The sequence below is a fragment of the Oncorhynchus nerka genome, linkage group LG9a (genome assembly GCF_034236695.1).
Source record: "Oncorhynchus nerka isolate Pitt River linkage group LG9a, Oner_Uvic_2.0, whole genome shotgun sequence".
Classification (NCBI taxonomy): domain Eukaryota; kingdom Metazoa; phylum Chordata; class Actinopteri; order Salmoniformes; family Salmonidae; genus Oncorhynchus; species Oncorhynchus nerka.
This window is the reverse complement of record NC_088404.1, coordinates 25,768,482-25,791,094: the sequence shown is the minus strand read 5'-3', so window position 1 is coordinate 25,791,094 and position 22,613 is coordinate 25,768,482. Positions and strand designations below refer to the sequence as shown.

General features: G+C 43.3%; 1 protein-coding gene across 1 annotated transcript in view; it reads left to right on the top strand.

Annotated features, from left to right (window-relative positions):
* LOC115134114 (pleckstrin homology domain-containing family G member 7-like) overlaps positions 1-22,613 on the top strand; it is a 50,966-nt gene that overhangs the window by 24,097 nt on the left and 4,256 nt on the right. Inside the window, exons 5-15 of the mRNA XM_065022451.1 lie at positions 1,338-1,378; positions 1,933-2,031; positions 2,461-2,613; positions 5,612-5,707; positions 8,551-8,652; positions 9,046-9,159; positions 11,776-11,950; positions 15,335-15,450; positions 16,980-17,067; positions 17,175-17,254; positions 17,345-17,498. Coding sequence (XP_064878523.1) covers positions 1,338-1,378; positions 1,933-2,031; positions 2,461-2,613; positions 5,612-5,707; positions 8,551-8,652; positions 9,046-9,159; positions 11,776-11,950; positions 15,335-15,450; positions 16,980-17,067; positions 17,175-17,254; positions 17,345-17,498 — 1,218 coding nt within the window. The remainder of the gene's footprint in view (positions 1-1,337; positions 1,379-1,932; positions 2,032-2,460; positions 2,614-5,611; positions 5,708-8,550; positions 8,653-9,045; positions 9,160-11,775; positions 11,951-15,334; positions 15,451-16,979; positions 17,068-17,174; positions 17,255-17,344; positions 17,499-22,613) is intronic.

Here is a 22,613-nt window from a genome sequence, read left to right as displayed (position 1 = left end):
GTCGCTGGGCAATATGGACTTTCAGCTCCCTCCAAAGATTTTCTATTGGGTTCAGGTCTGGAGACTGGCTAGGCCACTCCAGGACCTTGAGATGCTTCTTACGGAGCCACTCCTTAGTTGCCCTGGCTGTGTGTTTCGGGTCGTTGTCATGCTGGAAGACCCAGCCACGACCCATCTTCATTGCTCTTACTGAGGGAAAGAGGTTGTTGGCCAAGATCTCGCGATACATGGCCCCATCCATCCTCCTCTCAATATAGTGCAGTCGTCCTGTCCCCTTTGCAGAAAAGCATCCCAAAGAATGATGTTTCCACCTCCATGCTTCATGGTTGGGATGGTGTTCTTGGGGTTGTACTCATCCTTCTTTTTCCTCCAAACACGGCGAGTGGAGTTTAGACCAAAAAGCTCTATTTTGTCTCATCAGACCACATGACCTTCTCCCATTCCTCCTCTGGATCATCCAGATGGTCATTGGCAAACTTCAGACGGGCCTGGACATGCGCTGGCTTGAGCAGGGGGACCTTGCGTGCGCTGCAAGATTTTAATCCATGACGGCGTAGTGTGTTACTAATGGTTTTCTTTGAGACTGTGGTCCCAGGTCTCTTCAGGTCATTGACCAGGTCCTGCCGTGTAGTTCTGGGCTGATCCCTCACCTTCCTCATGATCATTGATGCCCCACGAGATGAGATCTTGCATGGAGCCCCAGACTGAGGGTGATTGACCGTCATCTTGAACTTCTTCCATTTTCTAATAATTGTGCCAACAGTTGTTGCCTTCTCACCAAGCTGTTTGCCTATTGTCCTGTATCCCATCCCAGCCTTGTACAGGTCTACAATTTTACCCCTGATGTCCTTACACAGCTCCCTGGTCTTGGCCATTGTGGAGAGGTTGGAGTCTGTTTGATTGAGTGTGTGGACAGGTGTCTTTTATACAGGTAACGAGTTCAAACAGGTGCAGTTAATACAGGTAATGAGTGGAGAACAGGAGGGATTCTTAAAGAAAAACTAACAGGTCTGTGAGAGCCGGAATTCTTACTGGTTGGTAGGTGATCAAATACTTATGTCATGCAATAAAATGCAAATTAATGACTTAAAAATCATACAACGTGATTTTCTGGATTTTTGTTTTAGATTCCGTCTCTCACAGTTGAAGTGTACCTATGATAAAAAATTACAGACCTCTACATGCTTTGTAAGTAGGAAAACCTGCAAAATCGGCAGTGTATCAAATACTTGTTCTCCCCACTGTATATACTTTGGAGTGTGAATTTTTTTTAACAGCAGACCTATGGAGCCATGTCTTTGTAGATAATCACAATACCACTTTGTCAATTTCCACAGACACCAAGAAACCCAGGTGGCCTTTCTCCAGACGTAGCACGGTAGGTGTACTGTCTGTTTGTTGTTTTTCCCCTGCTGCTCACCCTAGCTAGCCTGCCACCGGTCAGTCTAGTTGTTTGTGGTTTGTTTGCTAGGGCGGTGAAGCTGCCAGTGTGCTCAGGCGAGCTGCAATGGAATTAAGGACATTGTTCTCTGACCCACTTTTAATCACAGCATTAATTAATACGCTTTCCTCCCCTCTGTTCTCATGGGCTCCTGAGATTTCATAATGAGTCAACAACACTGAGCCAACCCAATTCAATCCAACTCAATTATTTAGTTAAATGTGTTTGGCTAGACGGATAGATAGATGGGCAAATATTTGCACAAACACTGTTGGTGTATACTGTAGTTCACTGTTCCACTGTTCACTTCCATAAGTGCATGACCGTGCACACATGCGTGCGCAAACACACATGTACACACTCACTCTTACAGTATACATACACACATTCACATTTTCCCTTAGACAAACAGACACTCATACCTATAGTAGGAAACCCTGATTGATTGTCCAAGGAACATTTGACGTTGAGCCTGTATTTGTTCCTCTCAGACTAAAGGGAAGAGAACATGCTCTGCCTCTGATATTGAGAAATATCTCTCGACGGAACAGATTCAAGACTGGAGGGACACAGACTTCCAGAAGTACAAGGTGAGAAAGGCTATATGAACATATGATCCATGCTGAATGAGCCCCTTTTCCTCTAAAAGGAAACTATAATAGGAAACTATAATATCTGCGTTGTAACTTGGCATCCAGTCATAATTGAGTCAGTGCTCCTAGGAATTACTTAAGGAACAATGAAGCCCCTGAAACATATACATGACACAATGGACGGGAACAAGACTTTATTGTTGGCCTACGCACATAACAACCGTACACTTATAAACTCTAACTAGACAGCAGATGATAGTTACAGCATTGGGCATAGTAACAAGACACGCCACAGAATGCAGTCGCCTCGTACTTATGACCTCACTAGCCTAGCCGTGAGAGAACCACAATTAATCACCCCCCTTGTGTATTGTTCAAATAACATCTATCCAACCATCCCTCTGTCTGTCATTCTTCCATCTCCAGGATTGTTCTCTAGAGGAGTTCCTAAGGGACTGTGATTCGTCTCAGCTGAAGTCTGATAGTGACCCTCAGGACTACAAGAGACATGAAGCCATCTGGGAACTCTTCACCAGCGAGTGTGTTTACTTCCTGGATCAGCTCATGGTGCTCAAAGAGGTGACTTACTTGATATACGCCTCCTCACACACACACACACACATACTTGTTGTGTATATGTACTGACATGTATGTGTAACTGATAGATGCACACACACACTACATGTTCATGTTTTTAAATGTATGTAAATTGTAAAGTATTTTGTCTGTAATGTATTTTTAGTTTATATGTCGGACCCCAGTAAGACTAGCTGTCGCCATTGGCATCGGCTAATGGGGATCCTAATAATCAAATCAAATCACACACCAGGGATTCCGTTAGCCGGTAATAGCCGGCTTTTGGCCAATAAAAAAAATTAATAGCCAAAAAATAAAATTGGCCGGCCAATTGTCCGGGAGAAGAAAAAAATATATATAGCAAAATAATGCTTTTTAGCCTATTAATTGATGCAAACTGGTCATGCTTATCGGTCTATAGGTACATTTTCTAAATTTAGTGGAAATAAATTGCCGTGTGTGTATTTTCATTAGTCGTCATATCTTATTTGTCACACACACACATGCAGATACAGAGCCTTGTTTGAGCGGAAAATCTGTCACAGTGCGAGAGCTGCTGCTGCTACAGCTCCTCAAACAGCTTGTTCGTTGCTGAGTTAAACATGTGCTTTTATAAACCCAATCATTGCGCAACAATTCTAAATGCAGTCACATGTTTAAAAAAGTTTTGATAGCCATAATTAAAAAGAGCTAATATTTGTTTTTCTAAGCTGGTAATTGAAGCATGCCTCCCATTTGGCAACAATGGTAGGCAGGCTTCAGCTGATCACACAACACTTTGCAATGAGCTGGAGGCAGTATGCATTTTGAAAACATTTACTTAATTGTTTGAAACCTTAAAGTTTTACTTTATATTATGAGGCATGTTTTACCTTGCTTCAAAGTAGCTTAGCCAAAATCCCACCATAGAAACTTGGAGGCAATGCTTTTATAAAGACTTCCATATGCAATTGAAACCAGTATCTCATGTTCATTTGGTTTTCAAATAAATTTTCTTTCATTTTCCAGAAGCCAAAGGCACAATCCTAGTCATATTAGCAACCAATGCTAGTTCTTGCATCTTTAGATCTCTGCAATTTCGACATTTCTAGGATATGTTCATCTCTGTCACATGAAACTGCTTGCATGTGCGGTGCGCTTCTGACAATGGTGTTTTTGTAACGGTTTTCGTCTGGTGAAGGAGAAGAGGAACAAAACGCAGCGTGGTAAGTGTCCATAATATATTTTAATGAAATATCACTGGACACAGAAAACAAAAGGAATAAAATAAATAAATGAAAACCGACACAGTCCCGTATGGAACAAACACTGACACGGAAAAATAATCAACCACAAACACACAGGTTGGAAAATGCTACCTGAGTATGATTCTCAATCAGAGACAATGGACGACACCTGCCTCTGATTGCGAACCATACCAGGCCAAACACATAAACCCAACATAGAAAAAAGAACATAGACTACCCACCCCAACTCACGCTCTGACTATACTAAAACAAAGACATAACAAAGGAACTAAGGTCAGAACGTGACAGTTTTCCCGCTAATTGCATTATGGAACGAACATTTGCACGTAGCCTACTGCGTTGTGAGCATTGCTGTGTTTATAATGTGAAGAAATAATAGTTTATTAACATTTTAAGCTAAACGTTCTGATCTGTTGCATCAGGCTCTTGTTTTTTATGTATCCTAGGCCTACAGATTGTATGCATTTGGGATCTATAGTCCCACAACTGTCCCAGTCTGTTTTGAATAGGCTATTTCTTCATGGCACAGAAAGACAAGCTGGTAAATAGAATAGGTCAACTTTTCCACTATGGGTGATAATAGATTGACATAGGCTAGTGATTTTGTTTTGTTGGATGGGGAAAAATAAATGTTAACTTTTATATTAATATCTTCAAAGTGCGCATCAGTTTTTTTTGTTACTACTTTCTTTTTATTTAGTTGTTAATTTTCTACTTTTTAACTGCATTGTTGGGAAAGGGCTTGTAAGTAATCATTTCACGGTAAAGTCTACACCTGTTGTATTCGGCGCATGCGACAAATAAAATGTGATTTAATTTAGAAGGACGCACGCCGCTGCATCCTCATGTTGCATGTTCTGTTAATATTAATGACCATAATCTAAATGTGATTACTGTCAGTCTGAGCACCGGGGGTGGACGCCCTAATCGGGTTATGTTTCCAATGCATATGAGTACGGTAGATTTCTCAAATGTCCGGTAAATTAAAATACTGCCAGTCAAATGTCCAGCGCCACATTTTCCTAACGGAAACCCTGACACACACACACACGCACATACACACATTTGAATAGGAATGGCTCCGCACCAATGCCACCCAACACCTTGTGCTTTGTGAGGCTTTGTGAACGCCAAGGTTGCATGACGGTTCTTTTGACTTCAAACTGCCCCTTCTTAAAATATACTTTGTTGGAACTCTTTCTTCAGCTTTATTGTGATCAAATGTTACGTTGTCCTCTCTACTAGTCAATTGAATACAGCACAAACAAATCTAACCCCTCGCGTTTGTGTTTCTAATGTTGAATTTTTTTTTTTTATGTATAATATATTTGTGTGTGTTTTGTTTGTTTGTAATGTGTATTTGTTTATGTATTTGTTTGTGTTTCTAATATGTTTGTATTGGTATTTCTAATGTATTTGTTTGTGTTTGTAATGTGTTTTTGGTTGTGTTTGTAATGTGTTTTTGGTTGTGTTTGTAATGTGTTTTTGGTTGTGTTTGTAATGTGTTTTTGGTTGTGTTTGTAATGTGTTTTTGGTTGTGTTTGTAATGTGTTTTTGGTTGTGTTTGTAATGTGTTTTTGGTTGTGTTTTTGGTTGTGTTTGTAATGTGTTTTTGGTTGTGTTTGTAATGTGTTTTTGGTTGTGTTTGTAATGTGTTTGTAATGTGTTTTTGGTTGTGTTTGAAATGTGTTTTTGGTTGTGTTTGTAATGTGTTTGTAATGTGTTTTTGGTTATGTTTGTAATGTGTTCCTCAGGTGTTTCTGGCCATGCTGACCAACCTGCAGATGAGGGACTGCCTGCATGACGTGGACTCCTGGAGGCTGTTTGCCAACCTCAATGAGCTGTGTCTGGTATGACCATATATATACATATATTACAATAGGTTGGATTAGATTAAAATATCTTTATTTGTTTGGCATGTTAAGAGTTTACAACATAATTAAAGCACAAAATATCCTTATTGTGTCCTATTATATTATAGCTAGTGTTCTATTTAGTGCTGTCGCTGTGCCAACACACTGGTCACACTCTAACACCACCCAGATCAGATTAGAACTGGTCCTGTACGGGTGCAGTGGGTGGAGTCTTCCATGCAGAACGATAAGATGATAGGGCCATGGCGTGCTATCATGGGGCAGTGAGGCAGTCACTAATGTGTGGAAAGTAGTTATCCAGCTCTCAGAGGGATAACTGACCATGACAGTGAAGGGGTCAAAGGGGAATGTGCATTGTTTTGGTACTGGATCTTGGATGGGAGGTGGTTTACCACAAGCTATCCACACATCAAAATGAAATTCCAAAATAAATCACAAAACATCAAATCTTCAACATCATCTTACTCTAGGCTATATGTTAAAAGGTTTGAGTTTTCATAATATCACATCATCTAGTTATTTTACTGAAGAAAATAAAGAGCTGCAGGTGACTGAAGCAAGGTTTGATCAGTCCTTGCCATCATACTCTATTTACAATACCCTCCATAATTATTGGGACAGTGAAGCATTTTTTCTTGGTTCTATATTTTTTTGTTTGTTAAATCAATCAATGACTGAGGTTAAAGTGCAGACTGTCAGCTTTCATTTTTCTGCTTTCACAGAACCTTTTGTATATAGTCCCCCAATTTCGGGAACAACTTTCTCACACATTATTATTCACGATTCATTCAGGATTATCCGTAATCATAGTAGTATCCACATTAATGTAGAAGTGTCAGAAACATATTCTATTCTTATTGACAATGAAAGTGACTCAAAAGTTACACAATACATTATTTACCATTCATTCCTATTGGGCACAAAATAATCTGAAATACAATGAAAACAAACAGCAAATGCATCCAATAAATTTGATGTAGTCTTTGCGTGCTATGAATATGGTACCAAAATACACTGCTCAAAAAAATAAAGGGAACACGAAAATAACACATCCTAGATCTGAATGAATGAAATATTCTTATTAAATACTTTTTTCTTTACATAGTTGAATGTGCTGACAACAAAATCACACAAAAATTATCAATGGAAATCAAATTTAGCAACCCATGGAGGTCTGGATTTGGAGTCACACTCAAAATGAAAGTGGAAAACCACACTACAGGCTGATCCAACTTTGATGTAATGTCCTTAAAACAAGTCCAAATAAGGCTCAGTAGTGTGTGTGGCCTCCACGTGCCTGTATGACCTCCCTACAACGCCTGGGCATGCTCCTGATGAGGTGGTGGATGGTCTCCTGAGGGATCTCCTCCCAGACCTGGACTAAAGCATCCGCCAACTCCTAGACAGTCTGTGGTGCAACGTGGCGTTGGTGGATGGAGCGAGACATGATGTCCCAGATGTGCTCAATTGGATTCAGGTCTGGGGAACGGGCGGGCCAGTCCATAGCATCAATGCCTTCCTCTTGCAGGAACTGCTGACACACTCCAGCCACATGAGGTCTAGCATTGTCTTGCATTAGGAGGAACCCAGGGCCAACCGCACCAGCATATGGTCTCACAAGGGGTCTGAGGATCTCATCTCGGTACCTAATGGCAGTCAGACTACATTTGGTGAGCACATAGAGGGTTTGTGCGGCCCCCCAAAGAAATGCCACCCCACACCATGACTGACCCACCGCCAAACCGGTCATGCTGGAAGATGTTGCAGGCAGCAGAACGTTCTCCACGGCGTATCCAGACTCTGTCACGCGCTCAGTGTGAACCTGCTTTCATGTGTGAAAAGCACAGGGCGCCAGTGACAAATTTGCCAATCTTGGTGTTCTCTGGCAAATGCCAAACGTCCTGCATGGTGTTGGGCTGTAAGCACAACCCCCACCTGTGGACATCGGGCCCTCATTCCATGGACTCTGTTTCTGACCGTTTGAGCAGACACATGCATATTTGTGGCCTGCTGGAGGTCATTTTTCAGGGCTCTGGCAGTGCTCCTCCTGCTCCTCCTTGCACAAAGGCGGAGGTAGCGGTCCTGCTGCTGGGTTTTGCCCTCCTCCAATGTCTCCTGATGTACTGACCTGTCTCCTGGTAGCACTTCCATGCTCTGGAAACTACGCTGACAGACACAGGAAACCTTCTTGCCACATCTCGCATTGTTGTGCCATCCTGGATGAGCTGCACTACCTGAGCCACTTATGTGGGTTGTAGACTCCGTCTCATGCTACCACTAGAGTGAAAGCTCCGCCAACATTCAAAAGTGACCAAAACATCAGCCAGGAAGCATAGGAACTGAGAAGTGGTCTGTTGCCACCACCTGCAGAACCACTCCTTTATTGGGGGTGTCTTGCTAATTGCCTATAATTTCCACCTGTTGTCTATTCCATTTGCACAACAGCATGTGAAATTTATTGTCAATCGGTGTTGCTTCCTAAGTGGACAGTTTGATTTCACAGAAGTGTGATTGACTTGGAGTTACATTGTGTTGTTTAAGTGTTCCCTTTATTTTTTGAGCAGTGTACTTAACTTTTTACTACTTTAATACACATAAGTTAATTAGTCCCAATACTTGTTCCCCTAAAATGGGGGCACTATGTACAACAAGTGCTGTAATTTCGAAACGATTCACCCGATATGGATGAAAATACCTATTTCGTCATTGTTTGATTTTAAATCCAAACTTTCAGAGAAAAGAGCCAAAATAATAACTGTATATGACTATACAGCAATAGTCATCATGTGGACTCTGTAATATGATGTGTTGTTCCCCAGGTGAGCTTTGGCTTCCTCACCAGCCTGCTGCGTGTCATCAAGGAGTCCTGGGAGATCCCTGTGGCAGGAGGTGGTCCCAACCTGCTGAAGCTTCTCACTAAGGTAGGTACAGCTGATACATGCACGCAAACTTACATACTCTCTCTCTCTGTCTCTGTCTCTCTCTCTGTCTGTCTCTCTCTCTCTCTGTCTGTCTCTCGGTCTCTCTCTCTCTCTCTCTCTCTCTGTCTCTCTCTCTGTCTCTCTCTCGGTCTCTCTCTCTCTGTCTCTCTCTCTCTGTCTCTCTCTCTCTCATCAGAAGCCTCAATATAAGCCACATCATTGTTTGAAAATGTGACCCACACACACTTGATATACTAGATGTACATCTCTTTATCTCCCTCCATGAAATGTACAATATGAATGCATATCTCAGTTGTTTTTCCTGTGGCCCAGCTTTCTGTGTCTCTCTCTATGCTAGCTAGATAAACACTACGTCTCTCTATCTGTTGGCAGGCATTCCGGGAGAGCATATGCCACTGTCTGCAGAAGTACTGCCTCAACTATTCCGCTGCACTATTTTATCTGGACAGCCTGAAGAACAGAGAGGACTTTGGCTCCTATGTTAAGGTATACTCTACTGTACTGCTGGCCGGAGCCGCCGAGCGCTGCTTATTTTGAAATGTAAATCAGGGTTGGTTGAGGCAAGGTCGCCCTGTGCTGGGGCTTGCTGACAATTTGGAACGTAACAATTTGACTTCTGCTATTGTGACTATTTATCTACAACCCTTCTGTTGTTTTTTTTACTCTCCACTGAGATCATTTTTCTTCCTCGACAACTTCACTTTCCCTCCTCCCCACCCGCTGTTCTATCTAATATGGTCTCTATTTCACTCTTACACCATAACTCTGTCTTATTTCCTCCCAAACTCTTGCTCAATTGCTTTTTCTCTCAATATCAATATTTTTTTCTCAATATTGTCACACACACTTATCTACCTACTTACAGTACAGTACTCTCTCTCTCTCTCTAAACAGTACACATTACACTATTCCAAAATAATAAAGACATTTTAAATGTCATATTATGTCTATATACAGTGTTGTAACGATGTGCAAATAGTTAAAGTACAAAAGGGAAAATAAATCAACATAAATATGGGTTGTATTTACATTGGTGTTTGCTCTTCACTGGTTGCCCTTTTCTTGTGGCAACAGGTCACAAATCTTGCTGCTGTGATGGCACACTGGTATTTCACCCAATAGATATGGGAGTTTATCAAAGTTTGATTTGTTTTCAAATTCTTTGTGGGTCTGTGTAATCTGAGTGAAATATGTGTCTCTATGGTCATACATTTGGCAGGAGGTTAGGAAGTGCAGCTCAGTTTCCACCTCATTTTATGGGCAGTGTGCACATAGCCTGTCTTCTCTTGAGAGCCAGGACTGCATACAGTGGCTTTTCTCAAAAGCAAGGCTATGCTCACTGAGTCGGTACAGAGTCAAAGCTCTCCTTAAGTTTGGGTCAGTCACAGTCGTCAGGTATTCTGCCACTGTGTACTCTGTTTAGGGCCAAATAGCTTTCTAGTTTGCTCTGTTTTTTGTAAATTCTTTACAATGTGTCAAGTAATTATCTTTTAGTTTTCTCATGATTTGGTTGGGTCTAATTGTGTTGCTGTCCTGGGGCTCTGTTTGTGTTTGTGAACAGAGTTTGTGAACAGAGCCCCAGAACCAGCTTGCTTTTTTGTTAATTCTTGGTTGGTGAGCAGACCCCAGACTTCACAACCATGAAGGGCAATGGGTTCTATAACTGATTGAAGTATTTTTTAGCCAGATCGTAATTGGTATGTCAAATTTTATGTTCCTTTTGATGGCATAGAAGGCCCTTCTTCCCTTGTCTCGCAGATTGTTCATAGCTTTGTGGAACTTACCTTTTGCGCTGATATTTAGGCCGAGGTATGTATCGTTTTTTGTGTGCTCTAGGGCAGGGCTTCCCAAACTCGGTCCTCGGGACCCCAAGGGGTGCACCTCTTGGTTTTTGCCCTAGCACTACACAGCGGATTCAAATAATCAATTAATATTACAGCTTTGATCATTTAAATCAACTGTGTGGTGTTAGGGCAAAAAAATAAATGTGCAAATCTTGGGGTCCCAAGGACTGAGTTTGGGAAACACTGCTCTAGGGTAACGGTGTCTAGATGGAATTTGAATTTGTGGTCCTGGCAACAGGACCTTTTTTGGAACACCATTATTTTTGACTTTTGACTGAGATTTACTGTCTGGGCCCAGGTTTGACAGAATCTGTGCAGAAGTTCTAGGTGCTACTGTAGGCCCTCCTTGGTTGGGGACAAAAGCATCAGATCATCAGATTTCAGATTCTAGTAGAGTGAGGCCAACTGCTGCAGACTGTTCTAGGGCCCTCACCAATTTGTTGATATATATAGGTTGAAGAGTGTGGGGCTTAAGCTGCATCCCTGTCTCACCCCATGGCCCTGTGGAAATGTTTTTTTGTTGTTGCCAATTTTAACCACACACTTGTTGTTTGTGTACATGGATTTTATAATGCCATATGTTTTTCCCTCAACACTACTTTCCATAAATGTTTTATAGCAGACCCTCATGCCAAATTGAGTCAAAAGCGTTTTTGAAATTATCAAAGTATGAGAAGACTGCCTTTGTTTTGGTTTGTTAGTTTGCCATTTAGGGTGTGCGGGGTGAATACGTGGTCTGTCATACGGTAATTTGGTAAAAAGCCAATTTGACATTTGCTCAGTACATTGTTTTCACTGAGGAAATGTACGAGTCTGCTGTTAATGATAAAGCAGAGGATTTTCCCATGGCTGCTGTTGACACATATCCCATGGTAGTTATTGGAGTCAAATTTGTTTCCACTTTTGTGGATTGGGGTGATCAGTCCTTGGTTCCAAATATTGTGGAAGATGCCAGAGTCAAGAATGATGTTAGAGTTTAAGTATAGCCAATTGGAATTTCTGGTCTGTATATTTTATCATTTCATTTAGGATACCATCAACACCACAGGCCTTTTGGGGTTGGAGGATTTGTATTTTGTCCTGTAGTTCGTTCAATGTAATTGGAGAATCCAGTGGGTTCTGGGACTGTAGTCTTTAATAGTTGATTATAAGATTTTTATTTCATCATGTATATGTTTTTGCTATTTGTTCTTTGATATAGGGCCAAAAAGATTGGAGGTGGTTTATCGCTCTCTCACTCTATCACTCTCTCCTCTAGTGGTGTGAGAGGAACCAGGAGTGCCGGAGGCTGCAGTTGCGTGACCTGTTGGTGGCGCCTTTGCAGCGTCTGACCCGCTACCCCCTGCTGCTGAAGAACGTTGGGAAGAGGAGCCGGACGGAGGAGGAGGAGAACGCCATGGAGAGCGTGGTGGAGCAGGTGGACACCTCCATATGTGAGCATCCCCCTTCCTTCACCCACTTCACTGGAACACTGTATTGTAGAACCTCATATCACTACACAGGCTGCTGTATCCTATCTCCTATTTGCCTGGCCTTGAACAGATGCATCTAGCGAGGCTCTTTGATGTTATCAACACCATGCCTCGATAATGAAGGGGGCTGTGCTTTTATACAGGTTGGTTCTCATCTGCGTCTCTCAAAGAGTTCTATTTTTCTATGTAGGAAACAGCATACCTGCCATTCAGGTTATCAGGTCATCGGGACTCTTGGGGTTTTCCTGACAGTGCTGTGCTTTTGACAGTCACTTACACATATCTTCTGGCTTAAAGGGTGACTGCACTTCCTGATTTGGACTCGTTTTGAAGATTTCTCATGAAGAAATGCAAGCTGACATTACTGAAGCCAAATGAGAGTTGTCTTGGGGGTGTGGTTTGATGTGGGTGTTATTTTTGCATATCGTGCCCTGGCAGGTACTGTTGTTTGACTCTCCTGAGTCACCATAGCTCTTCCAAGCTGTCAAACTATCATAAATAAAGCAAAAGCTAAACGCTGTTTACCAGTGGCCAAAATCACTAGCTAGCTAGATAGTTTCCAACTCTGTGTTTGTCAATAAAGCTAGCAAGAAGTAGCTTGCAGGCACATTGAGCAGCCAGGACCAAATTAGCTTATCAAGTGTCGTGGAAATTTCCTCTTTTTACCAAATCATGGGAGCAAACCACACACACACAAGTCAGAGTTAGTTATAAAAGTCCATCTTTAATTATATGAGCTCTATCACTATCCTGTGACTCTCAGATAAATTCAGTGTCTCTCAGTGAATTCTCTGAGAGCCCCCTTACAATGCAACTGAGTTCCTTTAATAGCAAAGACACACATAGTCAGACAGCATAGACATAATTCATTGTTCAGCTTGGTCTCCTTTCCCAAACCCCAGAACCATAAACCAATCCTCTAAATCAACAGGCATATATCAAATTGTTATTTAGATACAAACAACTCAAAATACAACCTCCTGGACAAACTCACGGAGAGGAGAATGAGGCTATAGGTTAAGATAGAAACAACATTAGAGGGAGTATAGAATGATTCCAGACACTGCAACCCTCCTTTCCCAACTGGGAAAGGTAGGGAGTAAAAGAAATGTTTACACATGATGACACTTTGACCTCTCCCCTCTCTGTGGCCCAAAACGTAGTTTTGACATAGAACAGATCTGCAACCTCGCCACAGTATTATACAAAAATACCATTCTGATGAGAAGTAATTTACACACATTTGATGAATATTAAACATCTTACAAATGTTACCAACAAATTCTGATCCTTCCACGACACAAGTCACTGGCGAGTGACAACGTGTGTGCTTCTGTGCCCCCCCCCAAAAAAACAACGTTCTCACTATTTATTACCAGTGTGCACCTTTCTATCAGTGTTTTATAGGGAATCATGTTACAAAACAGGTTGTGGGGGGACACAAGATGCTCGCAAATGGGTTTTGGAATATTGATAAGTTGCAGTTGGGATACCAGTGCGCTCTGATTGTCTCAATTCTCATTTTGCCCAAAAAAGTGGCAGACGCGCGTTTGTCACTATCAAACACATCAGTGTGTGGCCACTCCATTAAGGGCTTAGGTCCAAGGGTAATTCCAACATAAAATTGGCAACATGTTATCTTATGTAAACAAGTCTGAGGTGCTGAGTAATGGGCAGATCTGTCTCACTGTCTGGAGGTTCTGGCTGCTATGATTTGATAGACCCGTGTTAGTGGGCACTGTGTATCCATAGACAACTGTCCAGTAAGTCGTGACGAACTCACAAAACTCAGTTTTGGACGAGACTGACTTCATTACCAATTATCCTATTTACACTTTGTAGCCAATTCTGACACTATAATGAATGTTTCTGACTCATATCAATGCTACATAGACTGTTTAAAAGCAGATAAGTTGGTTCTGAGGGTGTGGGGGGTGTTTAGAGGAAAAGGTGTGCACAACAATGGAGCGTTATAGATCACACCCATGTTGCGACACACAGTGAACTGTTGTCATCGTTTAATGAGATCTGTATCAAGAACTTTGAGATGCAACATCAGAGATACTATTTCAAATTGATTTGTTTCATTGCCAATACCAGACAAATTGATTTGTTTCATTGCCAATACCAGACAAATTGATTTGTTTCATTGCCAAAACCAGACAAATTGATTTGTTTCATTGCCAAAGCCAGACAAATTGATTTGTTTCATTGCCAATGCCAGACAAATTGATTTGTTTCATTGCCAATGCCAGACAAATTGATTTGTTTCATTGCCAATTCCAGACAAATTGATTTGTTTCATTGCCAATGCCAGACAAATTGATTTGTTTCATTGCCAATGCCAGACAAATTGATTTGTTTCATTGCCAATGCCAGACAAATTGATTTGTTTCATTGCCAATACCAGACAAATTGATTTGTTTCATTGCCAATACCAGACAAATTGATAGTTCAATTAAAAATGCAGCTGAAAATGTTAAAGTAGAACTAATTTATTAAACTAATACGAAGTTACCAAAATAATATTAATTGAACCTGATGACAAGGAAGTGACATCCTTGTCATCGATTTCTGTGTGTTCTAAAGCCAGATATAAACCAGCCAGAATTGATGTTCCTAACTAGTTTGTGCACTGCTCACAACCAAACATTTGAGGGCTAGATTCAATCAGATTGACATCCCCATAGTTTTGGCGATGTCGGAGATGGAACTGCTTTAAATTTCGTGCACATCAACTGAGGTAAACTATATGCATTCCGGTGGAAGTCCATTATTTTCAATGGGAGGCAATCCGCACCGCTGTGATTTTTCCAACTTGTACATTGCTTTGCCATGCATTATCAGAAAAGCAGGTGCGGGATTCTTTTTATTGCGATGGGAAGCATGGATTACGATGATTACGTAAAATGTACCATACTTCAATGTGATGATGAAGCCTGTGTGCACGTGGCATTAGAGCTATAAAATCCACTAAGGTCTCTGCGTTACCTTATCACAGACACTGCCATTGGATGCAACGAAACCACACCTGACTATAATCCGACCAATCCTATGCAGCCGCATTAAAAGTTCAAAAACTTTAATTAGATTGATATGGGCTATAAATCCCCCATCCAAATTAACATTTGAGAGTCATTATTCCTATGATCGATAGAGCCTACACTTTCTACCTCTATTTTGAATTTCTTACGCAGTAGGGATAATAACACGAGCAGCCGCATACCAATATGTCAGTTCACACCACTCTAACACCGCCAAAACATCTCCTATGCTTTTTGACCAGGGTGATGACCTTGTCATTCACACACACTCCTCCCCCTCTGTGTGTGTGTGTGTGCACAGGTGATCTGGAGGGGAAGGTGAAATGGCTGGACAACTACCAGAAGGTGAAACAGCTAAGAGATTCCTTGGTGTGGCTGCCAGTGTGGGAGAGAGACAAGCATGCCTTCGTCCCTGAGGTAAGGTTGCTTTCACTATACTGGGAGAGTTGAGCTTTGAATACCAAACTTGGATCTCACAAATGCAGAATAGAATAGAACTTACTCAATTTACTTAATAATCTTGGCTCCTGGAGGAACATAGGGCTTGTACTAAAGTTTCACTATTGTCAGTCTTAGTCTGCTTTGTTTGCCTCTTGCCATGACAAGTGGATCTTCTTGAGATCTGAATAGAATAGACCATATGGTTAACGTTTCTTACACACGTCAGATACTACAATAACTTAGCTGCATCTTAAATCTCAGATCATAGCACTGATGTAAAGGAAAGAGAACGCTGTCTAAAGCTTCTTAGTGGGGGTTTTCAGACAAGGATCAAATTATACCTAACATCAGGATCCGCAAAGCTAGACAGACACACAGATAAGATATTACAGTGTGATATTTAAGTGAAAATGCCTGAGAAGCCAGTGTTTGGAGGATGTATTGAAATGGGTGTTGTTAAGCCCAAGACCAAGTCTAGGACCGGCAAATCATACCAATATCTCCTCCAAACACTGGCTTCTCGGGCAATATCACTTTTATACAACAGGTTACCAACATATTCAAATAATGATTGACATATTTTCATTAAAAACGTTATTGTGATGAATTTGTTCATACTATTTCATCCTTCCACAAGATATAGTCCCAAAACAAATCTAGGGTTGCTACCCAAGCCATCTGCTTGTTCGTTCTATTGGTTTGGTTGCCAGAGACGCGACCCAGTCGTTCAGTCTTTTTGTTCTGAATCTATGGACGTCATTTGTTCTAAATGTTCCATTGCCATACTGGCTGGCAACGTTCTTATCCCTTGCTTTCTAGCTAGCCAACTACGGCTAACTTACAGTCATGTCAAGAAGCCAGAATAACAGCGAAGTAGCTGCATTTGCATTTGTTTAAGCTGTTTTCTAGTGAGATTTATTTAGATACATCCATAACAATAACCTAATGAGACACAATTTTGCCTGGCATGTGCTCTCTCGTCAATACACTGTTGTTCAGAGGAGCTAGCCAACAACATAGCTAACACAATCACTTCAAACTGAAGCTGTAAAAACTGAAATCTGTCTCATCCCAACACGTTCATTACTATGGGACAGCAGGAGATCAAATTTGAATCTTGAAACAATGTTGCAAATGTCGGAGACACAGACGGCAAGGTTTACACATCTCTGCTGTTGAAAACTACATGTTAGTCTCAAAGAAATGGGAGATAATGTCTTGATGCTTTTTTATAGTGGAGGTCAAGTATATAAGTTGCCTGGCTGGGCTGATGAGACAGTGGATTGCTCATTCAGATGGAACAGAGTAAATAGGCATTTTAAAGTCATAGATTTAGCCGGTGGTAACTTATGGAATAGATACAGGCCGGAATGCGCTTTTAACCAATCAGCATTCGGGATTAGACCCACCGTTGTATACACTGACACCACATACAGTATGAACTTATAAGAACGCAAACAAATTTCCCACAACATAACCACAGCCCTTCATTTGGCTACAAACAGAATCTGAAGCATCTCCTAAAGTCTGCCTCCCTCGAAAACCTCATCTCTCATCGGAGCCTGCTGCACAAGGGAAAACTAGTGCTTACAGGTCAGTGACATACAGAGTAATTAGACCAGACTAATTCAAATAGTTTGTACTGTAGTTCTACATGTTTTTGCATATTTTAGCCATGTCATCTCTATATGTGATTCTAGAGAATGGCAAGCTGCAGAATGTGTACCTGTTTCTGTTTGACGAGTTCCTTCTCATCACCAAGATCAAGAGGAACAAAAAGGTGCTACCAATATCTGATTTGTTGCATATACTTCTACTCCTTATGTCCTTACTTACTTCCGAATTCTCTCTTTCTCCCTTCCCCCTCCAGAAGTCCACAGGTCCTGAACAGAGTCCCTACCGTCCACCTCAGAACCAGGAGTTGGACCAGTTGCTGAAGGAGGGCTGTACCTTCACCGTCCTGGATCAGCCCGTCTCGCTGGACCGCCTCCAGCTCAAGAACATAGACCAACTCAACGCAGCAGGTGGGGAAGGATCAACACCTCAATGATACTGTGTCTTCGGAAAGAATTCATACCCCTTGACTTTTTCTACATTTTTTTCAGGCTACAGCCTGAAATTTTCCATGGGAAGTTAAGCCCTGTAATTTGGGGGAATTTTACTTAAATTCATCAAAAAGTTATCTTATAATACACACATAAGGCACACAACTACACTGTCTGAGCCAAGGACTACATGCTTTCTGGTAAGTTTTGATTAAAATACTGGGTGGGTTGAATATATTTTATATGACATACATGATTTAGTAAATAGTAGCCAACAGCAGAGTGTTTAAATCATTTCTAACTTGTTAACTTTTTCTGCCAGTTAGTTTTTGCTACCATGTTGGTTTTAGCTTGCTAACTGAGTGTTAATTCACCTGTTTCCATACATGTTTCATTTTAAAACATTTATCTTACAAAGGAGTTGTTTAATCTAACTGCTTAACTATTTATCTGTACATGGAATTGTATTTGTGTTTTTTTTACTCATTTTTTCTAATCTTTACAGGAAAATGTCATGGGCACTATCTGATGTGTGGAGACATTTCGCTGCAGCTATTGTAGAAGGAAAAGCTGTGTACATTTGCAAATACTGTGCCAAATCATATGTGAAGAAGGCAACAAAGATGCAGAATTATCTGGCCAAGTGCATAAAGGTCCCTCAGCACTCACAACAAGCAACCTCTGACAAAAGTCCTTCTACTTCTATTCGAGGTGAAAAGGATTAATCAGACACCTTATCGATAGCAACAGCTCATGGTCCTCCTGGAACCAGAAGTATTTTTTTGACTCAATGGAGGAACGTAGTCTGAGAAATGCTGATGAATGTCTTGCTCGAGCTGTGTATGCAACTGGCTCACCTCTGATGCTCACAGGCAATGTGTACTGGAAGAGATTTCTGAATGTTCTTCGCCCAGCATACACCCCTCCAACCAGACATGCTTTATCTACTCATTTGCTGGATGTAGAGTTCAACAGAGTTCAAGTGAAGGTCAAGCAAATCATAGAGAAAGCAGACTGTATTGCAATCATCTCTGATGGGTGGTCGAATGTTTGTGGGCAAGGAATAATTAACTACATCATCTCCACCCCCAACCAGTATTCTACAAGAGCACAGACACAAGGGACAACAGACACACCGGTCTCTACATTGCAGATGAGCTGAAGGCAGTCATCAATGACCTTGGACCACAGAAGGTATTTGCACTGGTGACAGACAATGCTGCGAACATGATGGTTGCTTGGTCTAAAGTGGAGGAGTCCAACCCTCACATCACACCCATTGGCTGTGCTGCTCATGCATTGAATCTGCTCCTCAAGGACATCATGGCACTGAAAACAATGGATACACTCTACAAGAGAGCCAAAGAAATGGTTAGGTATGTGAAAGGTCATCAAGTTATAGCAGCAATCTACCTCACCAAGCAAAGTGAGAAGAATAAGAGTACCACATTGAAGCTGCCCAGCAACACTCATTGGGGTGGTGTTGTCATCATGTTTGACAGTCTCCTGGAGGGGAAGGAGTCGCTCCAAGAAATGGCCACATCACAGTCTGCTAATATGGACAGCCCCATCAACAGGATCCTCCTGGATGATGTATTTTGGGAGTGGTAAGCAGCCTGAAACCTATAGCAGTAGCCATTGCAGAGATTGGCCATCCTGTCTGATGTTCAGACTTTGCTTGCAGATGTAAGAGAAGAAATCTGAACTGCCTTGCCCACTTCACCGTTGTTCCAAGCAGAGGAAACTACAGTTCTGAAATACATCAAAAAGCGTTGACTTCTGCCTGAAGCCCATACACGCTGCAGCGTACATGTTGGACCCCAAGTATGCTGGCAAGAGCATCCTATCTGGTGCAGAGATCAACAATGCCTATGGTGTCATCACTAGGGTGTCTCGCCACCTTGGCCTGGATGAGGGCAAGGTTCTTGGCAGTCTGGCAGAGTACACTTCTAAGCAAGGGCTTTGGGATGGAGATGCAATATGGCAGTCGTGCCAACATATCTCATCAGCTACCTGGTGGAAGGGACTTTGTGGGTCTGAGGCTCTTTCCTCTGTTGCCTCCATCATCCTCCAAATCCCACCAACATCAGCCGCCTCAGAGCGCAACTGGTCCTTGTTTGGAAACATTTTACATTTACATTTAAGTCATTTAGCAGACGCTCTTATCCAGAGCGACTTACAAATTGGTGCATTCACCTTATGACATCCAGTGGAACAGCCACTTTACAATAGTGCATCTAAATCTTTTAAGGGGGGTGAGAAGGATTACTTTATCCTATCCTAGGTATTCCTTAAAGAGGTGGGGTTTCAGGTGTCTCCGGAAAGTGGTGATCGACTCCGCTGTCCTGGCGTCGTGAGGGAGTTTGTTCCACCATTGGGGGGCCAGAGCAGCGAACAGTTTTGACTGGGCTGAGCGGGAACTGTACTTCCTCAGTGGTAGGGAGGCGAGCAGGCCAGAGGTGGATGAACGCAGTGCCCTTGTTTGGGTGTAGGGCCTGATCAGAGCCTGGAGGTACTGAGGTGCCGTTCCCCTCACAGCTCCGTAGGCAAGCACCATGGTCTTGTAGCGGATGCGAGCTTCAACTGGAAGCCAGTGGAGAGAGCGGAGGAGCGGGGTGACGTGAGAGAACTTGGGAAGGTTGAACACCAGACGGGCTGCGGCGTTCTGGATGAGTTGTAGGGGTTTAATGGCACAGGCAGGGAGCCCAGCCAACAGCGAGTTGCAGTAATCCAGACGGGAGATGACAAGTGCCTGGATTAGGACCTGCGCCGCTTCCTGTGTGAGGCAGGGTCGTACTCTGCGGATGTTGTAGAGCATGAACCTACAGGAACGGGCCACCGCCTTGATGTTAGTTGAGAACGACAGGGTGTTGTCCAGGATCACGCCAAGGTTCTTAGCGCTCTGGGAGGAGGACACAATGGAGTTGTCAACCGTGATGGCGAGATCATGGAACGGGCAGTCCTTCCCCGGGAGGAAGAGCAGCTCCGTCTTGCCGAGGTTCAGCTTGAGGTGGTGATCCGTCATCCACACTGATATGTCTGCCAGACATGCAGAGATGCGATTCGCCACCTGGTCATCAGAAGGGGGAAAGGAGAAGATTAATTGTGTGTCGTCTGCATAGCAATGATAGGAGAGACCATGTGAGGTTATGACAGAGCCAAGTGACTTGGTGTATAGCGAGAATAGGAGAGGGCCTAGAACAGAGCCCTGGGGACACCAGTGGTGAGAGCACGTGGTGAGGAGACAGATTCTCGCCACCCCACCTGGTAGGAGCGACCTGTCAGGTAGGACGCAATCCAAGCGTGGGCGCGCCGGAGATGCCCAACTCGGAGAGGGTGGAGAGGAGGATCTGATGGTTCACAGTATCGAAGGCAGCCGATAGGTCTAGAAGGATGAGAGCAGAGGAGAGAGAGTTAGCTTTAGCAGTGCGGAGCGCCTCCGTGATACAGAGAAGAGCAGTCTCAGTTGAATGACTAGTCTTGAAACCTGACTGATTTGGATCAAGAAGGTCATTCTGAGAGAGATAGCGGGAGAGCTGGCCAAGGACGGCACGTTCAAGAGTTTTGGAGAGAAAAGAAAGAAGGGATACTGGTCTGTAGTTGTTGACATCGGAGGGATCGAGTGTAGGTTTTTTCAGAAGGGGTGCAACTCTCGCTCTCTTGAAGACGGAAGGGACGTAGCCAGCGGTCAGGGATGAGTTGATGAGCGAGGTGAGGTAAGGGAGAAGGTCTCCGGAAATGGTCTGGAGAAGAGAGGAGGGGATAGGGTCAAGCGGGCAGGTTGTTGGGCGGCCGGCCGTCACAAGACGCGAGATTTAATCTGGAGAGAGAGGGGAGAAAGAGGTCAGAGCACAGGGTAGGGCAGTGTGAGCAGAACCAGCGGTGTCGTTTGACTTAGCAACGAGGATCGGATGTCGTCGACCTTCTTTTCAAAATGGTTGACGAAGTCATCTGCAGAGAGGGAGGAGGGGGGGGGGGAGGAGGATTCAGGAGGGAGGAGAAGGTGGCAAAGAGCTTCCTAGGGTTAGAGGCAGATGCTTGGAATTTAGAGTGGTAGAAAGTGGCTTTAGCAGCAGAGACAGAAGAGGAAAATGTAGAGAGGAGGGAGTGAAATGATGCCAGGTCCACAGGGAGGCGAGTTTTCCTCCATTTCCGCTCGGCTGCCCGGAGCCCTGTTCTGTGAGCTCGCAATGAGTCGTCGAGCCACGGAGCGGGAGGGGAGGACCGAGCCGGCCTGGAGGATAGGGGACATAGAGAGTCAAAGGATGCAGAAAGGGAGGGAGGAGAGGAGGGTTGAGGAGGCAGAATCAGGAGATAGGTTGGAGAAGGTTTGAGCAGAGGGAAGAGATGATAGGATGGAAGAGGAGAGAGTAGCGGGGGAGAGAGAGCGAAGGTTGGGACGGCGCGATACCATCCGAGTAGGGGCAGTGTGGGAAGTGTTGGATGAGAGCGAGAGGGAAAAGGATACAAGGTAGTGGTCGGAGACTTGGAGGGGAGTTGCAATGAGGTTAGTGGAAGAACAGCATCTAGTAAAGATGAGGTTGAGCGTATTGCCTGCCTTGTGAGTAGGGGGAAGGTGAGAGGGTGAGGTCAAAAGAGGAGAGGAGTGGAAAGAAGGAGGCAGAGAGGAATGAGTCAAAGGTAGACGTGGGGAGGTTAAAGTCGCCCAGAACTGTGAGAGGTGAGCCGTCCTCAGGAAAGGAGCTTATCAAGGCATCAAGCTCATTGATGAACTCTCCGAGGGAACCTGGAGGGCGATAAATGATAAGGATGTTAAGCTTGAAAGGGCTGGTAACTGTGACAGCATGGAATTCAAAGGAGGCGATAGACAGATGGGTAAGGGAGAAAGAGAGAATGACCACTTGGGAGAGATGAGGATCCCGGTGCCACCACCCCGCTGACCAGAAGCTCTCGGGGTGTGCGAGAACACGTGGGCGGACGAAGAGAGAGCAGTAGGAGTAGCAGTGTTATCTGTGGTGATCTATGTTTCCGTCAGTGCCAAGAAGTCGAGGGACTGGAGGGAGGCATAGGCTGAGATGAACTCTGCCTTGTTGGCCGCAGATCGGCAGTTCCAGAGGCTACCGGAGACCTGGA